General features: G+C 33.5%; 3 protein-coding genes across 4 annotated transcripts; 2 read left to right on the plus strand and 1 right to left on the minus strand.

The window, feature by feature from the left end:
- Nucleotides 1–1,120: 1,120 nt before the first annotated feature.
- Nucleotides 1,121–4,328, plus strand: LOC143634238 (rac-like GTP-binding protein ARAC3). Its single transcript, XM_077102383.1, has 7 exons — nt 1,121–1,362; nt 1,990–2,077; nt 2,208–2,317; nt 2,830–2,893; nt 3,134–3,198; nt 3,310–3,375; nt 3,932–4,328. The coding sequence occupies exons 1-7, from the start codon at nt 1,264–1,266 to the stop codon at nt 4,034–4,036; spliced, it is 597 nt and encodes a 198-aa protein (XP_076958498.1). The 5' UTR covers nt 1,121–1,263; the 3' UTR covers nt 4,037–4,328.
- Nucleotides 4,329–10,372: 6,044 nt separating this feature from the next.
- Nucleotides 10,373–16,041, plus strand: LOC143634250 (protein kinase STUNTED-like). Its single transcript, XM_077102391.1, has 11 exons — nt 10,373–10,566; nt 10,713–11,123; nt 11,226–11,299; nt 11,415–11,533; nt 11,967–12,082; nt 12,503–13,060; nt 13,992–14,240; nt 14,335–14,498; nt 15,079–15,306; nt 15,399–15,548; nt 15,630–16,041. Exons 2-11 carry the CDS (start codon nt 10,940–10,942, stop codon nt 15,930–15,932), a joined length of 2,145 nt encoding a protein of 714 aa, XP_076958506.1. The 5' UTR covers nt 10,373–10,566; nt 10,713–10,939; the 3' UTR covers nt 15,933–16,041.
- Nucleotides 16,042–17,698: 1,657 nt separating this feature from the next.
- On the minus strand, nt 17,699–19,506 carry LOC143634257 (heavy metal-associated isoprenylated plant protein 26-like). 2 transcript variants are annotated; one of them, XM_077102400.1, is made up of 2 exons: nt 19,366–19,474; nt 17,699–18,197 (listed from the first exon to the last, which is right to left on the minus strand). In XM_077102400.1, exons 1-2 carry the CDS (start codon nt 19,447–19,449, stop codon nt 17,823–17,825), a joined length of 459 nt encoding a protein of 152 aa, XP_076958515.1. In that variant the 5' UTR covers nt 19,450–19,474; the 3' UTR covers nt 17,699–17,822. The 2 variants fall into 2 exon arrangements, with proteins under 2 accessions (XP_076958515.1, XP_076958510.1); XM_077102395.1 differs by having other exon boundaries at nt 17,702–18,206; nt 19,366–19,506.
- Nucleotides 19,507–21,343: the final 1,837 nt, after the last annotated feature.

Here is a 21,343-nt window from a genome sequence, read left to right on the forward strand (position 1 = left end):
AAACTAGTACTCTATATATCACGTGTTACCTCTTGTGATAACATTTTATTAAAATTTTAATTATCACTTTCTGAAACTTAAATATAAATAAATATGATAAAGTTATTTTTAAAGATTTAAATTTCGACTCATATCACTCTTATTTTCTGTTTTTGACATATCTTTATCATAAACAATTTTGCAAATATATTGATAACGGTTTTTATTAGACATAATTCGTATCTTTCTATTATGGCATATTAGTTTCACTCATTCATTTTCTATATTTACATTTTGTTAACAAACATGTAAAAATATTTATTAAATAAATATCTCCTGTTTGTTTAAAGTGACTCTAAAATTATAATGTTTATTTTAATATTATTGACTGAACACATATAATATATCAGAAGTAATACATACAATTTTTAAACCCACTAATTTCTTTCTTTAATCAATAAACGTACATGTTACTTCTAAATTAAAGCAATAATCAAAACTCTTCTAAATAAAAAACCCATCATTTTTGTATAAAACACTTAAAAATCTTACTTAATGTTTTCATAACCAAACTGATTGTCGTATCACTTTTATTGAAAATGCACATTAAAAATAAGACAAGATCATAAATAATATAAAAAATGTTTAAAATACACATAACTATCTGAAAACAAATATGAAACTAATTTTTTAGTCGGATTTTCAATATTAACAAGATATACAATCAAATAACAAAATGCGAAATCTAAAAAAAACAATAAACAAGATTTAGAAAAGTATCATTCCCACACGTTCAAAGAAAGACATTTTAAATATACTCAGCGGGTGTTGGGTGATCCTATAAAACTTGTTTATTTACTTTTAGAAAAACAAAATCACTTTTAAAAAGTTTAAGTCTGGAGCTTTTAAATGAGATTTGTCAAATATTTTCAGTCATATAAAAAGCAAATAAGCAAGTTTTAAAGGTTTACTAAAAGATACCCGCTAACCAGACTAATTATATAGCCGGCGCCGGGTCCAACCCATCTATCCAATCACAAGAACACGCGTTATCAACCGTAAAATATAACCCAACAAAATAAAAATAAAAATACCAAAAAAAAGTAGACATTGTTTTAACATTTAAAGATAAAAGGATAAAATGGTCTCACAATATTTGGAAATAAAGGGATATGAAACGAACCATTTGCATTTGTATCTGCACTTGATAGCTGTCAACTAACCTACTCTTCTCTTGTCTTCTCTTCTCTTCTCGCCGGACTTTTAAACTCCGGCCACCGGAAAATGAGTGCTTCTCGGTTCATAAAGTGTGTGACTGTCGGCGATGGAGCTGTTGGGAAGACTTGTATGCTCATTTCTTACACCAGCAACACCTTCCCCACTGTAAGTTAACCCTTATTAATTATTGGTTTATTTTCAATTATGTTAGTTTTAATTTGATGGGTTTTGTTTGAATTTGTCTGAAGCCAAATGGGTTTGTCCAATTTGGGTTTCTTAGATTTGGATTAGAAAGTTAGGGTTTTGTTATGATTTTTAGGGTTTTTGTCTGTTTTTCCCCAAATTCAAGATTGAATCTTTTTGTTTTCAATTGGGATTAAGATAAAGGGTTTAGTTAAATTGTGGTTAATGTAGATTTGTATTTCTTGAACTGTAATTGTTTTTTTTTAATTCTTGATTTTGTTAAGATTATAATTATGTGGTAAGTCTATCTGTTTTACCCAAATTCAAAATTGTATCATTTTATTTTCAATTGGAACTAAAATGAAGGGTTTGGTTAAATCGTGTTTAATATAGATGTGTTTTTTTTAACTATGTTTTTTTTTAATCTTGAAATTTTATTATTTTTTTAAAGGCTATAATTTTGTGGTAAGTCAGATTTAGAGACAAGTTTGGTGAATCATATAAAAAGAAAATGTGGGATTTGATAAAAATGTGTTTTTTTTCATCAAACAATGTTTATGTTTAATCTTTAATACTTTCTTGTATGTATTTGTACTTTTATGTTAACAGGATTACGTGCCAACTGTTTTCGACAATTTTAGTGCAAATGTGGTGGTAGATGGGAGCACGGTTAATCTTGGATTGTGGGATACTGCAGGTTAGATATTTCATGAAACAATGCCATGTGAAAAAAATTGTTAACTTTTATCAATAAATTGGATTTATTTGTTTTGTCTGGTTATTTTGGGATTATTATAATTATTTGTTTATTTCTTTCGTTGGAATAGGGCAAGAAGATTACAATAGATTGAGACCTTTGAGTTATCGCGGTGCGGATGTTTTTATTCTCGCGTTCTCTCTCATTAGCAAAGCCAGCTACGAAAATATCTCCAAAAAGGTGATTTGGTCGTTCTCTTATTTTGGTATTCTTTTAATTGTTTCGTAAATAATTAATGTTACAAATTATGATTATTTAACGGTTATTTACATTTACTTATAAACCTGTGTTGTTGATATTTCATTTGATGCGTTTGTGATAAAAACACAACCCAAGTTATGAGGAAAGATAATATGAAGAGAATCATGAGTGCAATATCAGTGACTTAAAAAGAAACTTTTGTTTTTGTATTTGTTCTCAAATTTCAGAAAAAGATACGCGCGATCGATATAATAAATTTTGATTCGACTTTTAAAACTCAAATCTAGATTACTTCTTTTGTAGATTTTTATCAAAAACAGAACTATATCCAGAAGTTCTTTTTATGAAGCTAAAATTTTATCTGTTTACGCGTATTGGCATTATCATTTGTGGGTCTAAAATTTTATCTGTTTATGAGTATTGGCATTATCATTTGTGGGACCCTTTTTAATCGGGAGGATAGCTAAGATGTGAATATTTGCATTGTGCAGTGGATTCCTGAATTGAGGCATTACGCACCCGGGGTTCCAATAATCCTTGTTGGAACAAAGCTAGGTTAGATTCTTCTATCTATATGTATACTCGTGTTTAATTACAATTATGCCAGTTAATACTCTTTTTTTCTGACTGTTTATATTTTGATCTGACTTTATTAGTCTTCATTTATAAAAACTTCACACTTGCGAAAAGTTATCAGATACTTTTAATAAATATATATAATCTTTTTTTTCATCTTTTGCGATTTGCATTTGAGTTTAAAAGATGGAAATGACAATTAAAGTTTGTTTCTTGTAGATCTTCGTGATGATAAGCAGTTTTTTACAGACCATCCTGGTGCAGTTCCGATAACCACGGCTCAGGTTGACTTTGTTGACTGTTTTCTACTTCTTTTTCCATCAAGTTTGGTTTTTATGCATAAAGATTTAATCTTTTTTTAATTGAATTTCGACTACTTTTTTGTATTTCAATAGGGAGAGGAGTTGAAGAAGCTAATTGGTGCTCCTGCTTACATCGAGTGCAGCTCAAAAACACAGCAGGTGACATTTCATTGGTTGTTAAAGAGCCGAGTTTGGCTCGTTTAACTTACGAGAGCTCAAACTCAGCTCATTTCAAGCTCTATTTCTAAAGCTTAAAATTTACTCACGTTTAATTCATTTTATTAGTTTTTTATATAAAATTATAGTTATTTTTTGTATATATTTATAATTATGGTTGGTATAACATAATATAAGTTATTAACTTATTTGTATCATAACATTATATACAGTAATAACAATTATCATGTAAATATATATTGTAATAGGCTCATTTAGGCTTGCAAGCCTTTTTGTGCTCAATAAGTAAATCTAGGGTCTGGGATTTTAGACTTTAGCTCATAAAGCACAGCTCGATATGAGCTTTTCACAAGCCGATCTCGAGTAGCTCGCGAGTGGCTTCGCTCGGCTCTTTTACACCTCTAACTTATATTATGTTGGAAATCTTTAGAAGTTATAGTTGTAATATGGTTATTGTTTTTGAAGTGAAAAGATTAAACGTTCCGACTCAAAAAAGTCAAACTTTATGTTGACTGAAATTGTCAATTGTTTTTTGCAGAACGTGAAGGCTGTTTTTGATGCCGCCATCAAAGTGGTTTTGCAGCCACCAAAGCAAAAGAAGAAAAAGAAGCGAAAGGATCAAAAGGGGTGCTCCATATTGTGATTTTAGCCCCAACAAAGTGAAAAATGGACAATGAGGTGCTAATTACTATTCTACCCTTTCCTACTAAAGTACCTGATAAATTGCTCACTTTTGCTTTTTCTGTCTCAAGAAAACAAGTTGTGTTGTGCTAAATATGAAATAGATTGGAGGTGTTTGTAAGCTCATATGTATATTGTTGAGGGTATTTTTGGTATTTGTAGTTTGCTCTGTTTGGGTGAAGTTAATTTGGTGTGGTTTTTGTAACCCTAATTATATGTTTAATGACAGTTTACTTCGTTTTATTGCTACTAAATCCTCTGTTTTTGTTTCTTGGTTATTTGAATTTTCTCATGATGTTTTTGCCGAAGTTGTCAAAAGGTTTAAAGAAATATGTTTTGTAACAAACATATCATTTGAAAATTGATATAAGATTTCAATTGACAAATTCTTGTCTGTCATATGGTACCAATGTCATGAACTAATGATGCTTTATATCATTTTCCAGCTTGATTTTGAACATTTTCCAAGTGTTTTCACTTTAGTTCAGTGACATAAAATCTATATGTTATTTAACATTGTTAATATGTGTGTATGTTGTATCCTTTAGCGTAATATTTGTTGCTAAGCACGGGCGATAGAGCCCTAATATGGATTGGCGTAGATGTATCACCTTGATTCGTTTGTATATTGTATATGCCAAGCTTATGTACGATCAATTTTAAAGTTGTATATCAGTTTTCGAATACACACGTTTAAGAAGCTTTTGTAAATGATTGGAAGTTGCTAATCATCGACTTTTGACCACTAACATTTGAAGGTCTCTTGTTTTGTCTACAAAGACCAACTTGATAACTACCTTAGTGTGAATACATATATTGGCTAACTCCATATGCTGCCTTAGAAATTCAGAGCTTTTGACGTTTCTCCAGAACAAGTAACGCAACCTCCAAATTGACGACATCTGCGAATCTCATTTTTAAGAATCAAGTTATTATATGAAATTATTAGTTCCAACTACAATATGCGATAACAGATGGACAAGGTAAACCTGAGTCACTCGACTCACACCAAATATTTAAATATATATAATTCAACAATATATACACCATATCAAGTTCATTAAAACCTGATGAGGTACTCCCATATTATATTAAAAGTTGTGGGATCACACACATTAAGAAAAGCAAGACACAAAATCATGGAATAGTGCAAGTGTAACATAATAATGTATCCAAAAACTACATGACACTAATTAAGGGTATAGCTTATAAGCAATGATTACTTATTAGACTTCCATTGGGCTTATTGTGCCCACAGATTTCGGCCCATTCATTTTTTTATACCAAGGAAAAATATTCTATATCTCATCTGCTGTAGCACTAACATCACACAACCATGACCATGACCATCATTTAATGTAAAAAGATCAAATATTTTGATGGTATTATTGAAAGTTACAAGCAGGTAGCTCATATAGAATAACAATGAATATGTAGAATTTGTTATAAAACACCATGCCAGGATTAGACCAAAGATCTTCTTTCAACAGGTGGCGCCGTGACGAACCATTGCAACTTTTTTGTTGGCAGCCGACCAGTTGTAAATGTGGACAATTAAACAGTTACATCAGTGGAAATTCTATTAGCGGTAACTCAATTGCCGCTAATAGCCAAGTTACTACTGATAATAATTGCCAATTTTCACTATTGAGTCAAGTTCCTACTGACCAGGGTTATAACTAATGGCCATTTCCATAAATTTTTTTACATGCCTTATAAACCCCACAAGGGGGCGAATGCCCTCTTGGAACCTTTGGTTTCCAGAGGCGAACACCATGAATAGCTTTGTACATGTGTATACTCCCCACTCTCTAATTTATAACAATGTTTATTATCATTTCTTCTTTGGTATTAATTAAATCCTGATTAGCCCAAATGACTCGATGACATTAAAATCACCAACATTTACTCCGGCTTTGGTTTATAATATATTAGCTAGAACTTGGCGAACTAATTGTTGGATTCTGTTAACTGTTCAGTCCATCCTTTATGTACCCCAAGAACACCAAGTAGAATGCAACTCCATATATGAATCGGTTGGATCTTGTATAATTTTTAATATAAAATATCAATACGAGACATAACAGTTATTCCGATTTTTAATCACTGTCAATGCACACCTGGCATCCTGGTCCAGTTCGAGGGACAGACCGAGACTTGCTAGACATGCACGTTGAAATCATTGGTATATGGATATGCAGGGCATGATGAATGGACTATAACAAGCAGAGTCCAAAGGGAGGTATTATGCATTATTTGATTATTGGATTCTAACTGTGACATTATTCTTTATTTTCTTACCGGGCTTGCTATCTCATGTGACCTGGAGGTCACGAGTTCGAATCGTGAAAACAACTTCTTGCATAAATGTAGAATAAATATGCGTACATCTTACCTAAATTGGCCCGATACCTCCATATCCCATACATACGATAGACTTGTACACCATGTTTGCTTTTTTCTAGCGGGTTTCGTCAGTAATACTTTATTTAGCTAGCCATTCACCATTGTGCCTCAACCGGTCCAGACCAGTGTTAGTCTTTAACCGACACATCAAAAGTCAGACTGTATCAATATTGGGATCGGTTATCGATTAACATTTTACCCCACTGTCAACCTGATCAGAAATATAATAAGATATTTTAGCAAAAAGTTATATGTAAGTACAAAGACATGGGTTCAAAAGAGCAGGTATTAGTCATTTTTGAAGTGTACCAAAACGTTAAAAAGGAAAAAGAGAACTACAAGTGGACCAAAAAGGAATCAAAACACTATATAATATATATGATGGTCGCTTACTTTTTGTTGTTTTCATGTATTATTATTCATCTAACCATGATGCTTTATTTTTTGTATTTTGCATAATTATTGTTACACGTTACGGAAGATGTTCTTTATTAAAATGAAAATAACCCGTACAATGAAACGTGATAACATAAAAAAAATTATATTGAAATGTTACGTGTTTTATAAGAGTCAAATGCAAAGGTTTCATTTACGCATGTTAAAGAACCGAACGAACACGAATAAGGGCATGTTCGTATTCATTCATTTAACTTTATACGAACATATGCAATAACACGTGATCTAACAAATATTTGTGTTCATGTTCATTTGTTTAAAAAATGAGCATTTTCGTATTCGTTCCTCATGAATATAAACAACGAACATATGAATATAACATATATGAACAAACATAAACGAACACAAACGAACATAAGTGAACAAATGGACATGAAACACAAATTTTATGTTCATGTTCATGTTCGTTCATTTAATAAATGAAAGAACATAAACGAACTTCCCGTCAAACGGTTCACGAACAGTTTACTAAATGTTCGGTCTGTTTACATGCCTAAGTTTAAGCACATATACAAGAACGTATTGTCGCACGATCCTAATACTCTATACGTTCAAATGAGACTAGGATTCAACTATGATCTTACGAGGTTAACAATCATATATGAACGTGCTCTGTAATGTTTCCTAATCATACTGTTTTAATCAAAAATTACCGAAGCAATAATTGAGCAAATTAGTGAAATGAGGTAGTATGCTTTTCAGTAGTGAGGTAAGTGGTAAGTAATGTAGTTGACAAATGCGGTAAAAGTAAAGGTTGACACAACCTTAGATCCCGGTGAGGATCCTCAGAAAACAACCTTGGGAGGGGAAAATTATCCCATGCCTCAATCTATTAATGAAAATGGTGGTTACATCTCGGAAACTAGCTGAGAACGAAAGCTAGAATACAAGTATGAGTATTGTGATTGTAGAGAGTGTGTTCTCCCCCATTTATATAGAAAATGAAAATAACAAAAGGTGCTATAAAGCCGGGAACCCTAGCCACCATGAATAAATAACGAATCAGTATTCATCCCACGTGTATTTCAGTTGTTTTCTCCGAGCTTTTAGGTAGAATAAGTTATCATCGTTGCACAACATAAATATAACAAACATAGTTAGTTTAGGATCCTGCCTCTAACTAGAAATTCTAGCTGTCAGAGTAATGGTCAGGATCATGTTAAATGGCCCCCAACAGATACGATCTTAATCTTGATATTAATAATAATACTGATACAAGTTGCAATTATAGCGTATGAAATACTAAGAAGATAAATAGAATTAAAAGGATAATGACTCCCAATGGACCCGATGAATGTCTCACACTCATATCTAGCTCCTAAAAAGGAGAAGTTTATTGGAGTGATGTGTAGACATGTTTCACAAGAATTTAATGGATAAAGCAACTAAATAAATATATGGATACCAACGCTTCAAATGTTATCACTTAATATACGAGTATCATTGAAGTAATCTTGCAACGTCACGACATATGAATAAAATGAACTCCTAACCTTATGGTTATATCTATCTTTAACTTAATTACGCTCCGACGGTTGTGGTTTGAAGAAATAAAATAAGTTACAGAGAATTTTAATTAACTAATGTTCAAACGGTCACATGACCACCATAGGTTTTAGAAGAGTCAAAGTAACAACACCAGACGAGTTATTTAAATGGTTTCGAGATGGGTGGGATAGCGTTCGCATTGACCATGGGCTCCCGCCGCCGGTGTCATATCCTCTAGGTTTGTATGTGATTTAATAAGTCTAATTAGATGTGGCTAACAAGTTTAATTATTATAGATTAAAGCCTAAAGAGTTCATGTCAATGCTTGTGGTGGGTGAAGGGATTCCTTACGATAGTGGGGGTCCTAGTCTACATTATCTTGATTTAACGTTAACAATACGTCATATTTGTATACAATTGTCTCTTCTATAAACATCACACCAATTTTATAAAAATTGGACCAAAAATATCATGCCATTCTTTTACATGGATCATTTCGCTAGATCGGTGTAAGTCAAAAGAGTTTAAACCTAAATTTCAATTTCGTTTTGGTTTTCGCCTTTACGTATTGGTTCCATTCAGTCATGGGTCAGTTTCCGGTCTTTCATTTGTAACTGAAACGTTTGCATTCAAAAACATTGATCTAAAATAATGAATTTGAGCCAAAAACTTTTGGCCTAAAGTATATGTAGCTACTTATTAATAATCTAGACGGTAGCCCTGAAACTTTTGGATCAAATAATAAGTTTGAGCCGTAAATCCAATAACAAACATTATAAATAAGTTCGGTTTGATTATGACAGTTATGTTCCATGGTTCGCTTCAAAAACGAGACATAACTGAAACTAAATCACAATTTTCGATTAAAAAAACAATAGGAACCATGGGTTATTAGTTTGGACTAGTTATATCGATTAGATTTACCAATATGTCAATACCATTAATAATAATAATAATAAATGTTTTTCAGTCACCTACGTAATGAATAAAGTGTATCCGGAAGAAAGGAACATTTTCATATTTTAAGTTTATTAAAAGTTTTCAAAAGACTCCTGCTATGCCTCGTCGGTGGAGGTCAATAACGGTGGTTTACTTTAACGGATATGCTCCTTAATCTACTTTCCGGTCTCTTTGTCTTTTCATCTCTCACTCCCAGTCAAAAGTTTATTACTTTTGGATTCATGTGGTCAATGGGTGGATTGCAATTCCATTATTTTGAATTTATGTCACCTGCATCCTTGACATCTGTTAAAATCTGTATGAGTCGCATATTAAAGAAAATAATTATAAAAAAGATTGATTGTTTAGTTGATTAAAAAATTAAATAACTATAAGAAGTTAACAAATTCAGTAATCAAGATCAAAATTATTATAGGTGTTATGGTGTATACAAGTTAGGATGTGCAAAGTCATTTCAGTCATAAGGCTTAACTATAACCATATTCCGTAACATTCATGGAAAACTAGGGACGACAAATGGCACGCGGTACTAATCGTACTGTATGGAAATTGCTTAACTATAACCATAATCGAATGGCCGATGAGCTGTCAGTTAACAGATTAGTTTTTGCTCACTCCTAAATACATGTCGTATAAAGCCGGCCAGCGCCATGAAACAAGAGATTCTAACATCTATGCAAGTAATATAGGGCTATACGATATGACTCGATCCGGTGTCTAATAGCAGGGCCCACTCGAAATTAATATGTTTTCTTCACGTAGACGTCAATTGTTTATTAATTATTTCTGACACCTCTCGAATTTAATATCATAATAATAATAATATAACTATTAGAATGGTGAAGAAACTGGTGAAAATATTGAATGGATCGATCCCACCAATTTTCGCGGGAAATATATATACATATTTGATGTCCGCCTTCAATTCTTTCACACACACACCTCTCAACGATTTCTGTATCTTAAAATCACAAAACCCATTTCATTTCACCACTTTCTTCTCATTATTATTAAACTTTTTCATAATTATAATAAAAAAGAGCCCTAATCAAACAATTTTGTTTTAGAATATATTGTTTGATAGTCAGAGCAGGTGGGTGGGTTCGATTGATTTTGGTGGCAACTTCATCCAATTTCCAATGACGATGGAGTTGCATCACAAATCCTTCTTTATTATTTTCGGTTAGTTTTTCTTTTTTTAATTAATTCTTGGTTTATTCATTTGTTCTTACCCACAATTTCAATTTTTCTTTTTGTCGGTGGGTTTTTTATATTTAATTTTATGATAAAAATTTAATCTTTTTTTTTATCTTTTTGAATTTTTGCAGGTGGGGTTTCTTGAGAATATTGTATCTTTTGGAATTTAGCCAAAAAGCCCACGGATTTTGAGATTGTTATATAATTTGAGTTTGCAGATAAAAAAAATCATATTCTATTTGGACTTGGCTGGTTTTGCCACTGGCTCTGCAAATTTAGTGAAGAAAAAATAGAATATGTGTTACTAAGAGTTTGCAGAGTTTTGATTAATATATTACAAGAAAAACAGAAAAATACAATGACATTTGAAGCAGTTGATCCTAACCATGGTCATAATCATGATCATCAAGGTGTTGAGTCCAAGAATGTTTTGGTGGGAATTCGGTTGGATGAATATGGAAGAGAGCTTCTTGATTGGGCTATGGTGAAAGTTGCAGATTCAGGTGATCGTGTGATCGCGATTAACGTTTGTCGGAATTCGGGTAGTGTTTTCTTGAATTTCTTGTAATAAAAATTTAAACTTTTGAGTTTTCTTGAAATAAAGATTCAAAATTTGAGTTTTTGATTCTTATAATGTTGTGCAGATTCTGTAGCAAAGTATAAGGCATTGTTGGATGATTATTTGGCTGATTACGAAGGTCTTTGTGATCACAAACAGGTACTTTTGTATCCAAGATTTCTTTTTTAACAGGGGTTATTTATAGGGGGTAACAAAAATCTTGAAAGTGGTTCGGTTTTTGGTCAAAGTTTGAATCTTGAGATGGGATTTGCAGGTGGATCTTACCGGGCAGGTGTTAAGAGGGAATTCGGTTAGAAAAGTTTTGGTTAGAGAAGCAAAGTTTTATTCTGCAGCTGCTGTTATTGTTGGGGTCAGCAAGATCAAGGCTTTTGGGTATGTAAATCTTATAAAATAAAAACAGGCCTTGGGCCCTTGGCAAAGAAACACCACTGACACAGTATTCATACACCACTGACATTTCATACAGATTGTGTGGTCATATAGGCCGTATGAGCTGCAAGAAATGCTTATACGGGTCATATCAAAGGAGAAAAATGGTCATATAGGTCGTATGAGGTGGTGTTCGTCAAACCATACAGCTCATATGATGTGTTTGGCTGACATAATCAAAGTCATACGGCCCGTTTGACCATTGATGTGACAAGCTCTGGCGTACTGACTTGATATGACATCAAACGGCTTGTATGACAAAAACGTATTCTTTTTTTATTTAGAATTCGAAATAAATTAATTGTTTTTGTTTCTGATCGTGCGGGTTCGAAACAGGATGTTATAAAAATTCTTATTCTTTTATTTGATTTTGTAGGGGTTGGCTTTCAATTGCCAAATATTGTGCCAAGAAACTACCTTTAGCTACTGAGGTATTGGCTCTCCATAACGGGAAAGTTGTTTTCAAGAGGTTTTCAAATGGCAAACCTTCAGGTATTGTTTCTTCTCATCATTCAAATGAATCAACATCTGACCTTGAGCATGCCAATATAAGCAAGTTGGGTAACGGGTCAAAACGGATTCGGTCAGATATCATTTCCCCAACACAAATAAACAATCATTGTACAATAAGGTTCGCTACATAAACGAAGAAAATGTTAATAGTTTTACTAGATAAAATAAGAAAAAGTAACTATTTTGTCATTAATTTGGAAGTGGGCTAGTATCCATGTGACTTTTGGGTAGGGGGGCTTCTCATTTTTTTGTATAAAAATTAACACTTCGGTGATCTAAACAATGATTTGGTGGGCCTCCTCCTTCCTCTTCGCTTTGATTAGCATATGGTTAGGCAGATGGTTTGTGCATTGCAAAGAAAAACACTAAAATACTAATATTGTTTGTTTTTTTCAAAAGTGTCAATGACAGATCCAAAGCCGAGTTTCTACTTAATTGGGAACACGCATTTGAAAGATACTCAGTCTGAGTTTTGTGAATCCGAGGCATCCGATATGGGCAGGCAAAGCGTTGAAGGGGCTCAAAGTTTAAAAAATGGAGACTTAGGCTCGTTTGAATTGAGAAAAAAAGCTTTGACCTCGGTTTCTGTGGTTTTAGAAGACTTTGCACATCAAAGGCCCGGTTGGCCTCTACTTCGGGCCAATAGTGTGTTGACCCCGTCAGCACGAGAAGCTAGAAAAATGTCAGTGGTCAAGTGGGTCATGAACCTGCCGAACCGGTCTGCACCGGGGACACCTAGGACCACTTCTTCGTCTAGCAACGAAGTTAGCCCAAAGAGTATGGGTTCTGATTCAAGATCCGAATGCAGCATATTTACAAATACAAGTAATGAAAGTAACTCGACAAAGAGCCATGAGTTACCTGAAATTTTGAATCTTTTACTCAAAACTAAATCGTCTCGATGCCAATGGATCGGGTTTGATCTACTCAAAGCCTCAACTTCCAACTTTGCATTAGGTAGTTACACATTCTCAAGCCCCCCTTTTTTTTGGTATTGTGTTTTGTATTGTGCTTCTAGATTTATAGGGCATATTTCAAGAAACCCGAAACCATACAAGCTGACCTGTGAATTGTTTTGTATTGTCTAAAGTTTTTCTTTGTGTTTCTTGATTTCTAACTTATCTATGAATGGTTTTGTATTTAAAGTTTTCCATTGTGTTTCTTGATTTTTAAAGGTTTATTTTAAGAGACCCAAAACCATTAAACTGATCTGTGAATGATTTTGTATTTTCTTAGTTTTTGCATAGTGATTTTTGACTTTTAGGGCATATTTCAAGAAACCCAAAGCTGTACAAACTGATATGTGCAAGGTTTTGTATTTCTAAAGTCTGGCGTTGTGTTTTTCAGTTTTTAGGGCATGTTCAAAGAAACTCGAAACATTATAAACTGATCTGTGAATGGTATTGTGTTTTATCAAGTTTTGCATCTTGATTTTTAGGGCACATTTTAAGAAACCCGAGACTGTACTGCAAACTGATCTGTGAATGGTTTTGTATTTTGCTTAAGTTGTGCATTGTGTTTTCTGATTTGTAGGCATTTTTCAAGAAACCCAAAGCCGTACAAACTGATCTGTGAATGGTTTTGTATTCCCTATTGTTTTGCAGTGTGTTTCATAATTTTTAGGGTGTATTTCAAGGAACCCGAAACCTTACAAACTGATCTATGAATAGTTTTGCATTTTCTCAAGTTTTGCATTGTGTTTCTTAATTCTTAGGACATATTTCAAGAAACCCGAAACCAAACAAACTGATCCGTGAATGGTTTTGTATATTTTTTTTTACCTTTTTCTTGCTTACCAAATCTTCTGACTCTGAGTGCATATTTCAAGAAACCTAACAAACTGATTTTAGAATGATTTAATTATTTTTGAAACTTGTGTTTTTGGCAGAGAATCTGATAGGGAAAGGTGGTTGTCATTGCGTATATAAAGGGATATTTCCTGATGGAAAATCGGCTGCTGTTAAGATAAGAAAGTCTTCAAAAGAAGCATGGAAAGATTATATTTTGGAAATCGACATTATGACATCAATAGATCATAAAAACATCACACCACTTTTAGGAGTGTGTGTGGAAGATGATAACTTAATCTCCGTTTATGATCTCGTGCCTAGAGGAAACCTAGAGGACAATTTGCACGGTATGTCTTTATTAAAAAAGTCAAATGATCTTGTTCTCAGTATGTTTTATATACATTTGTGTAATGATCATGATGTTTTGTTTTTGGTATTCAGGTGTAATAAAGGATAGATCTGTTTTATCATGGGAAAAAAGATTGAATATAGCTATTGGAGTTGCTGAGGCGATAAATTATTTGCATAAAGAGTGCCTTCGGCCTGTTATCCATCGTGACATCAAGTCTTCAAACATTCTTCTCTCTGATGAATTCGAGCCACAGGTACGGACCTAGATTTCCATCTTGACCCAGACCAAAAATAACTCGTTTTGACTTGTTGCCAAAAACTACCATCCGCTCATTTTCCTGTCCCTTGAGTAGGGGTGTGAATTTCTGTGACGACACAAACCTAACACAAAATTTGTGGGTTCGGGTTTAGTGTAAACAAGTTCGAGCCAGTTTTAAGGGGCCATGTTTGTTCCAGCCTGGTAGGTTTGCTAGTTGACCCATTTAAGCCATTTTCTTTTAAGTTTATAATAGGCATTCTCTAATAAACTTAAACTCTATAGCTATTTTTATGCCAAAAATAAATTTAAAAATAACTGGCATAGTTTGAAAATAATCGCTTTAAAACAACAAAAATAATATTTAAATTTAGAATTTTAAAGTATAAACTTAGAATTTCAAAGTATATGTGACAACATGCGAATACAAGTGTCATGTTCAGGTTCATGTGTCTGACATGATTTATAGGTTGATGTAAAGAGTAAATTTTTTGGGCTTGTGCCAGGTCTGACCCGCTAACACGACCTGTTTAGCAGCCTTAGTTTTCTGGATTTTTACCCTTGATTTGTTTGTGCAGCTATCAGATTTTGGGCTTGCGATATGGGGGCCCACAACTTCGCCATTCTCGAGTCACAGTGATGTAGTAGGAACTTTTGGGTATCTTGCCCCCGAGTATTTCATGTATGGCAAAGTTAGTGAAAAGATTGACGTTTATTCTTTTGGGGTCGTTCTTCTAGAACTTTTAACAAGAAAACGACCCATAAGCTCGGATACCATTAAAGGTGAAGATAGTTTGGTTATGTGGGTGAGTATCTTGAACCCATTCTTGAAATCTAGTAAAAATCAAAACTTTACAGTGTTTTTCCGGTTTTTAATAATCTTTAGCATATAATCCAGGCAAAACCGAGGCTAGAGAAAGGTGATCTTGCAAGCATATTGGACGTTGACCTTGACAAAGAAGTCAACAAAAGTCAAATAGTTCGAATGGCGTTAGCGGCAACGCTTTGTCTAACTCGTTCTGCTAGACGACGTCCTACCATGAGCCAGGTTTAAACATGTTTGTTATTTAACCGCTTTTGAACACATGTCATTTATTTATTGAAACATGGATTTTGAACATGTTTGTAGGTTATAAGAATACTAAGAGGGGAGCATGATTTGGATGAGAGGGGAACAAAGAATGAGTGGCAAGTGTCATGTAACAATGGTGACATTGATCTTGATCATGATAATGGTGATGACGGTGATGGTGATGATGATGAGGTTTATCCGGAGTCAAATGCAGAGTCTCATATGAGTCTTGCATTTCTTGACGTTGACGAAAAGTCAACGTGGTATGGTAGTGTTGATGTAAAGCAGAATGCCCAGATTTCATTGGAAGGGTATTTGAGGGAAAGATGGTCTTGGGGAAATGTAAATAGTTATGTATAGTTGAGAATATGTATATAAAGAGTACTCTAAAGGTTAATAAGTTATAAAAAAAAAGTAAGTTATCATTATTTCTTTTGCGTAATATTTTATTTAACAGTCGAATTTTTTTATATAAGTTTAAAGATGCTTTTACCCAGCTTATGTGATTTGGCATGTGGTTTTTGAGTTGGTATCTATGATAAATGATAAGAGTTTTTCATTATGATGATAAGTTTTGACGTTTTTTTTTTATTATTATAGGGAAATGTTGAAGCACGTTTTAAACAAAACCTAAAGTGTGAAGTGTAATTTATTACAATATCAGCTAGCCTACTAACTACTAAGGACCACGACAATTGAATGTCTGATTAATATTTGAATTGGTTCGTCGTGAAGGCTACTATTTCGACGCAAAGAATCACTTAATGTCGATCCCACCATAATTTCAGAATTAAATGCTGTTCTTTATTTCCAATCAATTTTTAGAGGCCATGAGGAGATGGTTGGTATGGCCCTTCAAATCAATACTTTCTTTGTATTTTTCTTTAATTAGGACAACAATCTAAATTCTAAGCCTCCCAAGTTATTCCGATGACGAAGATCATCTTTTGAACGGCATGTAATTTTATTACATAAAGGATCTAGCAAGTAGCTAGAACCAAACAAAGTACATAGTCACACCAGAGAGGAGACATTAACAAAGTTGCAATTTATGCTAGAATTTATATATTTCAACTATTTTAAGCATTGAAGGAGATAGATTTAAAAAAGATTGTTATTAGATGCATCTTCTTCATAAAGATTCTTTTTCTTAACCAACATTTTCAGAAATTCATCATCCAGTTTTTCTTGCACCTCATATTTAGTAAGGTTTTCTTCAATTGTCGTGATTAGTGCATGATAAATCCATGAAAAACACATAAACCTGCGATTTTTGTAAGTTCCTTAACATCTCACAAGCGATCTCCTGAATTCAACGTCCTAAAACTGATTTAAAGGCAATAGACGAATTACACTTTACAAGTTGCAGCTACAAAATCAATTTGATTCATAGACATAGTCTTTTCTTATTTCAACTAAAAGTTTCAAAAATACTTTAATCTAAAAGGACTAAAAGTGAATGATTCAAAATATATTGTAAGGTTGTTCCAAACTACTAGTAGCCTAATTAATAACCTTTTCTATTTAAAATTCAACTATATATGATAAAGTATCTAGTAAACAACTAGTTAACACGATATCAATACAAATCGAACCATAATTAAGTTGTGTTTCGGTGAAGAAGTTCCTATATCCCTCACTTATAAGGGCATGTGTAATGGGGCCACTAACAGGGGCGATGAGGGTTACACAATTCAGAACCACCCCCCCCCCCCCCCAATGCGATAGCAGGTGCGACATGGTATCATAGGGTGGAGTGCTATTTGTCGCTTGCGAGGTTGAGAAAATATTATTATTTTATTGTTGTGTGTGTGTTTACAACACCATTACACCCTAAAAATAAAAACCCGTCATTTACTGATATCGCGCCACATAGCCTAAATGGAGATGCAAATGCATGTGCACAAGCACTTTGAAAAGATTATCATTTCCAAAATTAGCAAAATTTGACAACTTATACCTACCTCTCACAAAGTTGATTCGTATTTGTCTTTAGTCTTCTGTTACCCACCTCACACTTACCATCACCTTTTTTTTTCTTCTTTCCCTTTATGTCATTTCTTGTTCTTTGTCTTTTAATGTTTTTGTCCTTTATAATAAGTTTAACAAACTCCTTACGCAAACATACTCAAAAACATTAAATTTCATTTTCACATATTACATTATTATTATTATCACCTAATAAATAAACATCTTAACAAGCCCATTACAAATCTTTAGAATACAATCACACTCTTCATGCCACATAGATCACATGATAGCACACGCATTTGTGTTCTCATCACTAAAAGCCGTGGTGTACCGAACCTCAATCGAGTTGGCACGAGCCAATTGGTTCCTAGACGGGTCTTGATCATATCTAACATATCCCGATGGCGCCTTCTTGTCATACACACCCTGAGCATAGGGGTGGGCCACCATGTCATACGGTACATATGGCCATAACTCCACCTTCTTTCCAGTCCGATAAGCCACACGAGACACAACCTTGTCTGGGTCAACATACCCGACCACCGTGAGCTTGTTTTGTTTCGGCTCAACAGTCACGGATGACACGCCCTTCATACCCTCAACTGATCTCCTTACTTTTCGTTCACATCCTTCACAATCTATCTTTACTTTAATCTCCACTGTCTATTCAAATTCATAGATTTTAATATATTAAATTATTAATACAAGATTATAAGTCATTTCTCAATCAAGTGAAAGTGTGGAACCCATATGAGTAATAAGTTGTTGAATTTGTGGGTCCGTTACGTATCTAAATATCTAGAGTTGTTGCTAGCATTTGTGTCATCAATAATTCACTCACTTTATAAATTACTTTTCCATTTAAACTTATGGAATATACACATATATTTGTTGAAAATAAATGTTAATAGTAAAAAAATAGTGATGTTTTTGGTGGGTAATAATGTTGTCGTGTCTAAAGATATTTAAAGCGATAAAATATTGATTTGTTAATACTAAAAGAGTTAATATAACACACTTAAAAAAAAGTTCGTTTATATAGACTCAACATCAATAAAAAGCATGTAGATATTTAGGAATGAGCAAATGGTATCGAATACCGGTATTAAACTGGTATATTTCGGTACATGTACCGAACTCATCTCTATTGATTACCAACGTTTATTGTTAATTTCCGAAACATTTGTTTTAAATAAATTTAAAAAGTTCAATATTACAAATATATATTTTATACCAAATAAGTATTTAGTTATATATAAAAATATTATTTTATCTTATATCGATATCTAAACAAATCTAAATTTTGATCAATATAACCAAAGTTGTAAACAAGTCGAATCAAACAAGGTCAATTAGCTAGGCTTGATATAACTTAAGCTCAAGTTCTATATCTAAAGCTCTAGTCCATCTCAAGAGAAGAGTTACAAACACGACTCATTTATTAAAAGTATTTTTATTTATTTTTATATATTTCACATCAATTTTCTTTCTAAACAATTCTAATTTCGGTTACTTTTATTTGTTTTTATTGTATGATCCAAAACATTTACACTATACAAATCAAAAGTGTATACTTGAGGTTGTTTTCGAAACTCAAAAGCAAGTTAAAAGACAGAACCACGGTTCACTGTCACTGTCCTTGAACCCTAGCTAAATCGAGATCGTTGAAAAGAAGCAAGAGCTAGTACATAATGGTACAACTCACATTGCATTAAGTACAACAACAACAACTTCTTCAGATCCGATTAATAAAGCAGATACGTACAGTACCAGCTGATATGAAAAGCAAGAAAGAAATATATTGTAAAGAAGGAATAATTACCTGCAATTGTTTGCGTCTTTTGTGTTTTTTGTGATCTCCACTTGAGCAATCAAACATGTTGGAGAGATGATCCAAAGCTCCCATGATTATATGACAAGAACAAATGACAAATGATTTTGAAAATTTTTGGTGGTTTGGTTCATTATTTATGATGTGTTATTACTTTGTTTAGACTTTTGACAGACCCCCATCATACTTTAGTTTACTTTGTAAGTCCTTAACTTTGAAATATTCTCAGTGCCAGTCCCTTAGTCTATGAAAAGTTTATTATAATGTGCTTTTCATTTGGATTGAGTGTTTTTTTTATCAATGGGTATTTTACTTGGTGATTCTAGAGTTTTTTTATTCGATTATTTTAGACAGGGGTTCCAAGTTATATAAGGTCATATATAGCGGGCTAGAAGTTTGGGCGAATTTGGGCTAAAAGGGGCTACAAGACCGCCCCCCTGGGCGAATTGTGTGTGTGTGGGGTGGGGGGGGGGGGGAGCAAGATGTTATCGCCGGCTTGTGTTGTTTGTGTGGGGCGAAAAGTGGTTTTTATTATTTTTATATTGTGATTGAGAGAGAGGGGGATATATATATATATATGTATATATTATTATTATATTATATTGTGGGTCCAGTTTGTAGCCCCTTCACCATTACACCCCAAAAACAATTTCTCATCCCTTGCTAACTGGGCGCCACACGGCGTAAAACGCCCCAATTTATAGCCCCTCCACTACACATAGCATAAGAATAAAGCCTAAAGAGAAGGTGTGGGACGTGAAATAAGAAATATATCTTGAAATAACATTGATTCCAACTTGATGTAACTGAGAGTGGTGGTATCGAACAATTTGTGTGGGAGTTTGTGCTTAGGGCATGCATAGTGGGCTTACACCCAAATCCACCTACGCTTGAAAATGTCATTAATAGTTAATACCATTACAACATTTATAAAGCCCATGTGATGCCCGTTGTGACGTGGAGGAAACCATGTCAATCTCTTCACTACCTACAATGAATTAGTTTTGAGTTGCGTGTAGCATAACGTATGCTGAAAATCGTCCTATTTTATGCTGAAGGCATGTCAACGTATACTACATTGAACCCAATGTAGCATGCACATAACTTGTTTTTGTTGGGTTTTGTAGGCTTTGTTGGCTTGGTTTATTATTAAAAGTCCAAAGGGCAAACGGGTGTAGGGTGGCCAGACCGAAGCCCAGTCCGGTTTGGATTTCTTGTTTAGTAAGATACAAACCCTAGGTGATTGTTATGTACTTGTAACTGTTGTCACTCAATAAAAGAAATACCTAGTTACCATCCGTGAACGTAGGCCAGTTTAGACCAAACCACATTAAATCCTCGTGTTCGTTATTGCTTACGTGTTTGTGTTCGGTTCGTGTGTGTTTAATCCTAACAAGTGGTATCAGAGCTTAGGTTCGGAATCACATCGAAGAACACACGATTGCAAGAGGAGAGTGTGATCGAACTACGTTTTCGTTTCGACAGTTGGCCATCAACCTAGTCGTTTGATCGGAAGCATCAGGTAACGCTACATCGTTTACGTCAAAACAAAAAGGAAAGAAATATATATTGCAATTTGCAATATTTGTTATTCATTCTTTATTTGTGTGTTTTTAAGAAAAAACACTGCTGCCATCAAATATTATAAGTCAACTAGTTGTTTTGACCCGCCGCGTTGCGGCAGGGTTTGGTGTATTTTTTTGTATTTCTTTTGCGTATCAAGGTTCACAACACTAATTAAATAGCCATAAACACTTGAAACGCTAATTAAATAGCTAGCCATAAACACTTATGACATAAGAGAGTTTCGCCTGAAAAGACATTTTCAAACGAATTATAATACAAACAAAAAGCTTTAAAAAAGTAAACACAAAGTTGTATATTAGGAATATTGACATATGTGCTTTCCTGGAGCTCAAAGTTTCTCACTTGTTTTCAACTTTCTTCTAACATTGTTATCTTCTTTATT

This window comes from Bidens hawaiensis, unplaced genomic scaffold (genome assembly GCF_021521415.1).
Source record: "Bidens hawaiensis isolate Kalapana, Puna unplaced genomic scaffold, B.hawaiensis_p1.1 tig00000512_1, whole genome shotgun sequence".
NCBI lineage: Eukaryota > Viridiplantae > Streptophyta > Magnoliopsida > Asterales > Asteraceae > Bidens > Bidens hawaiensis.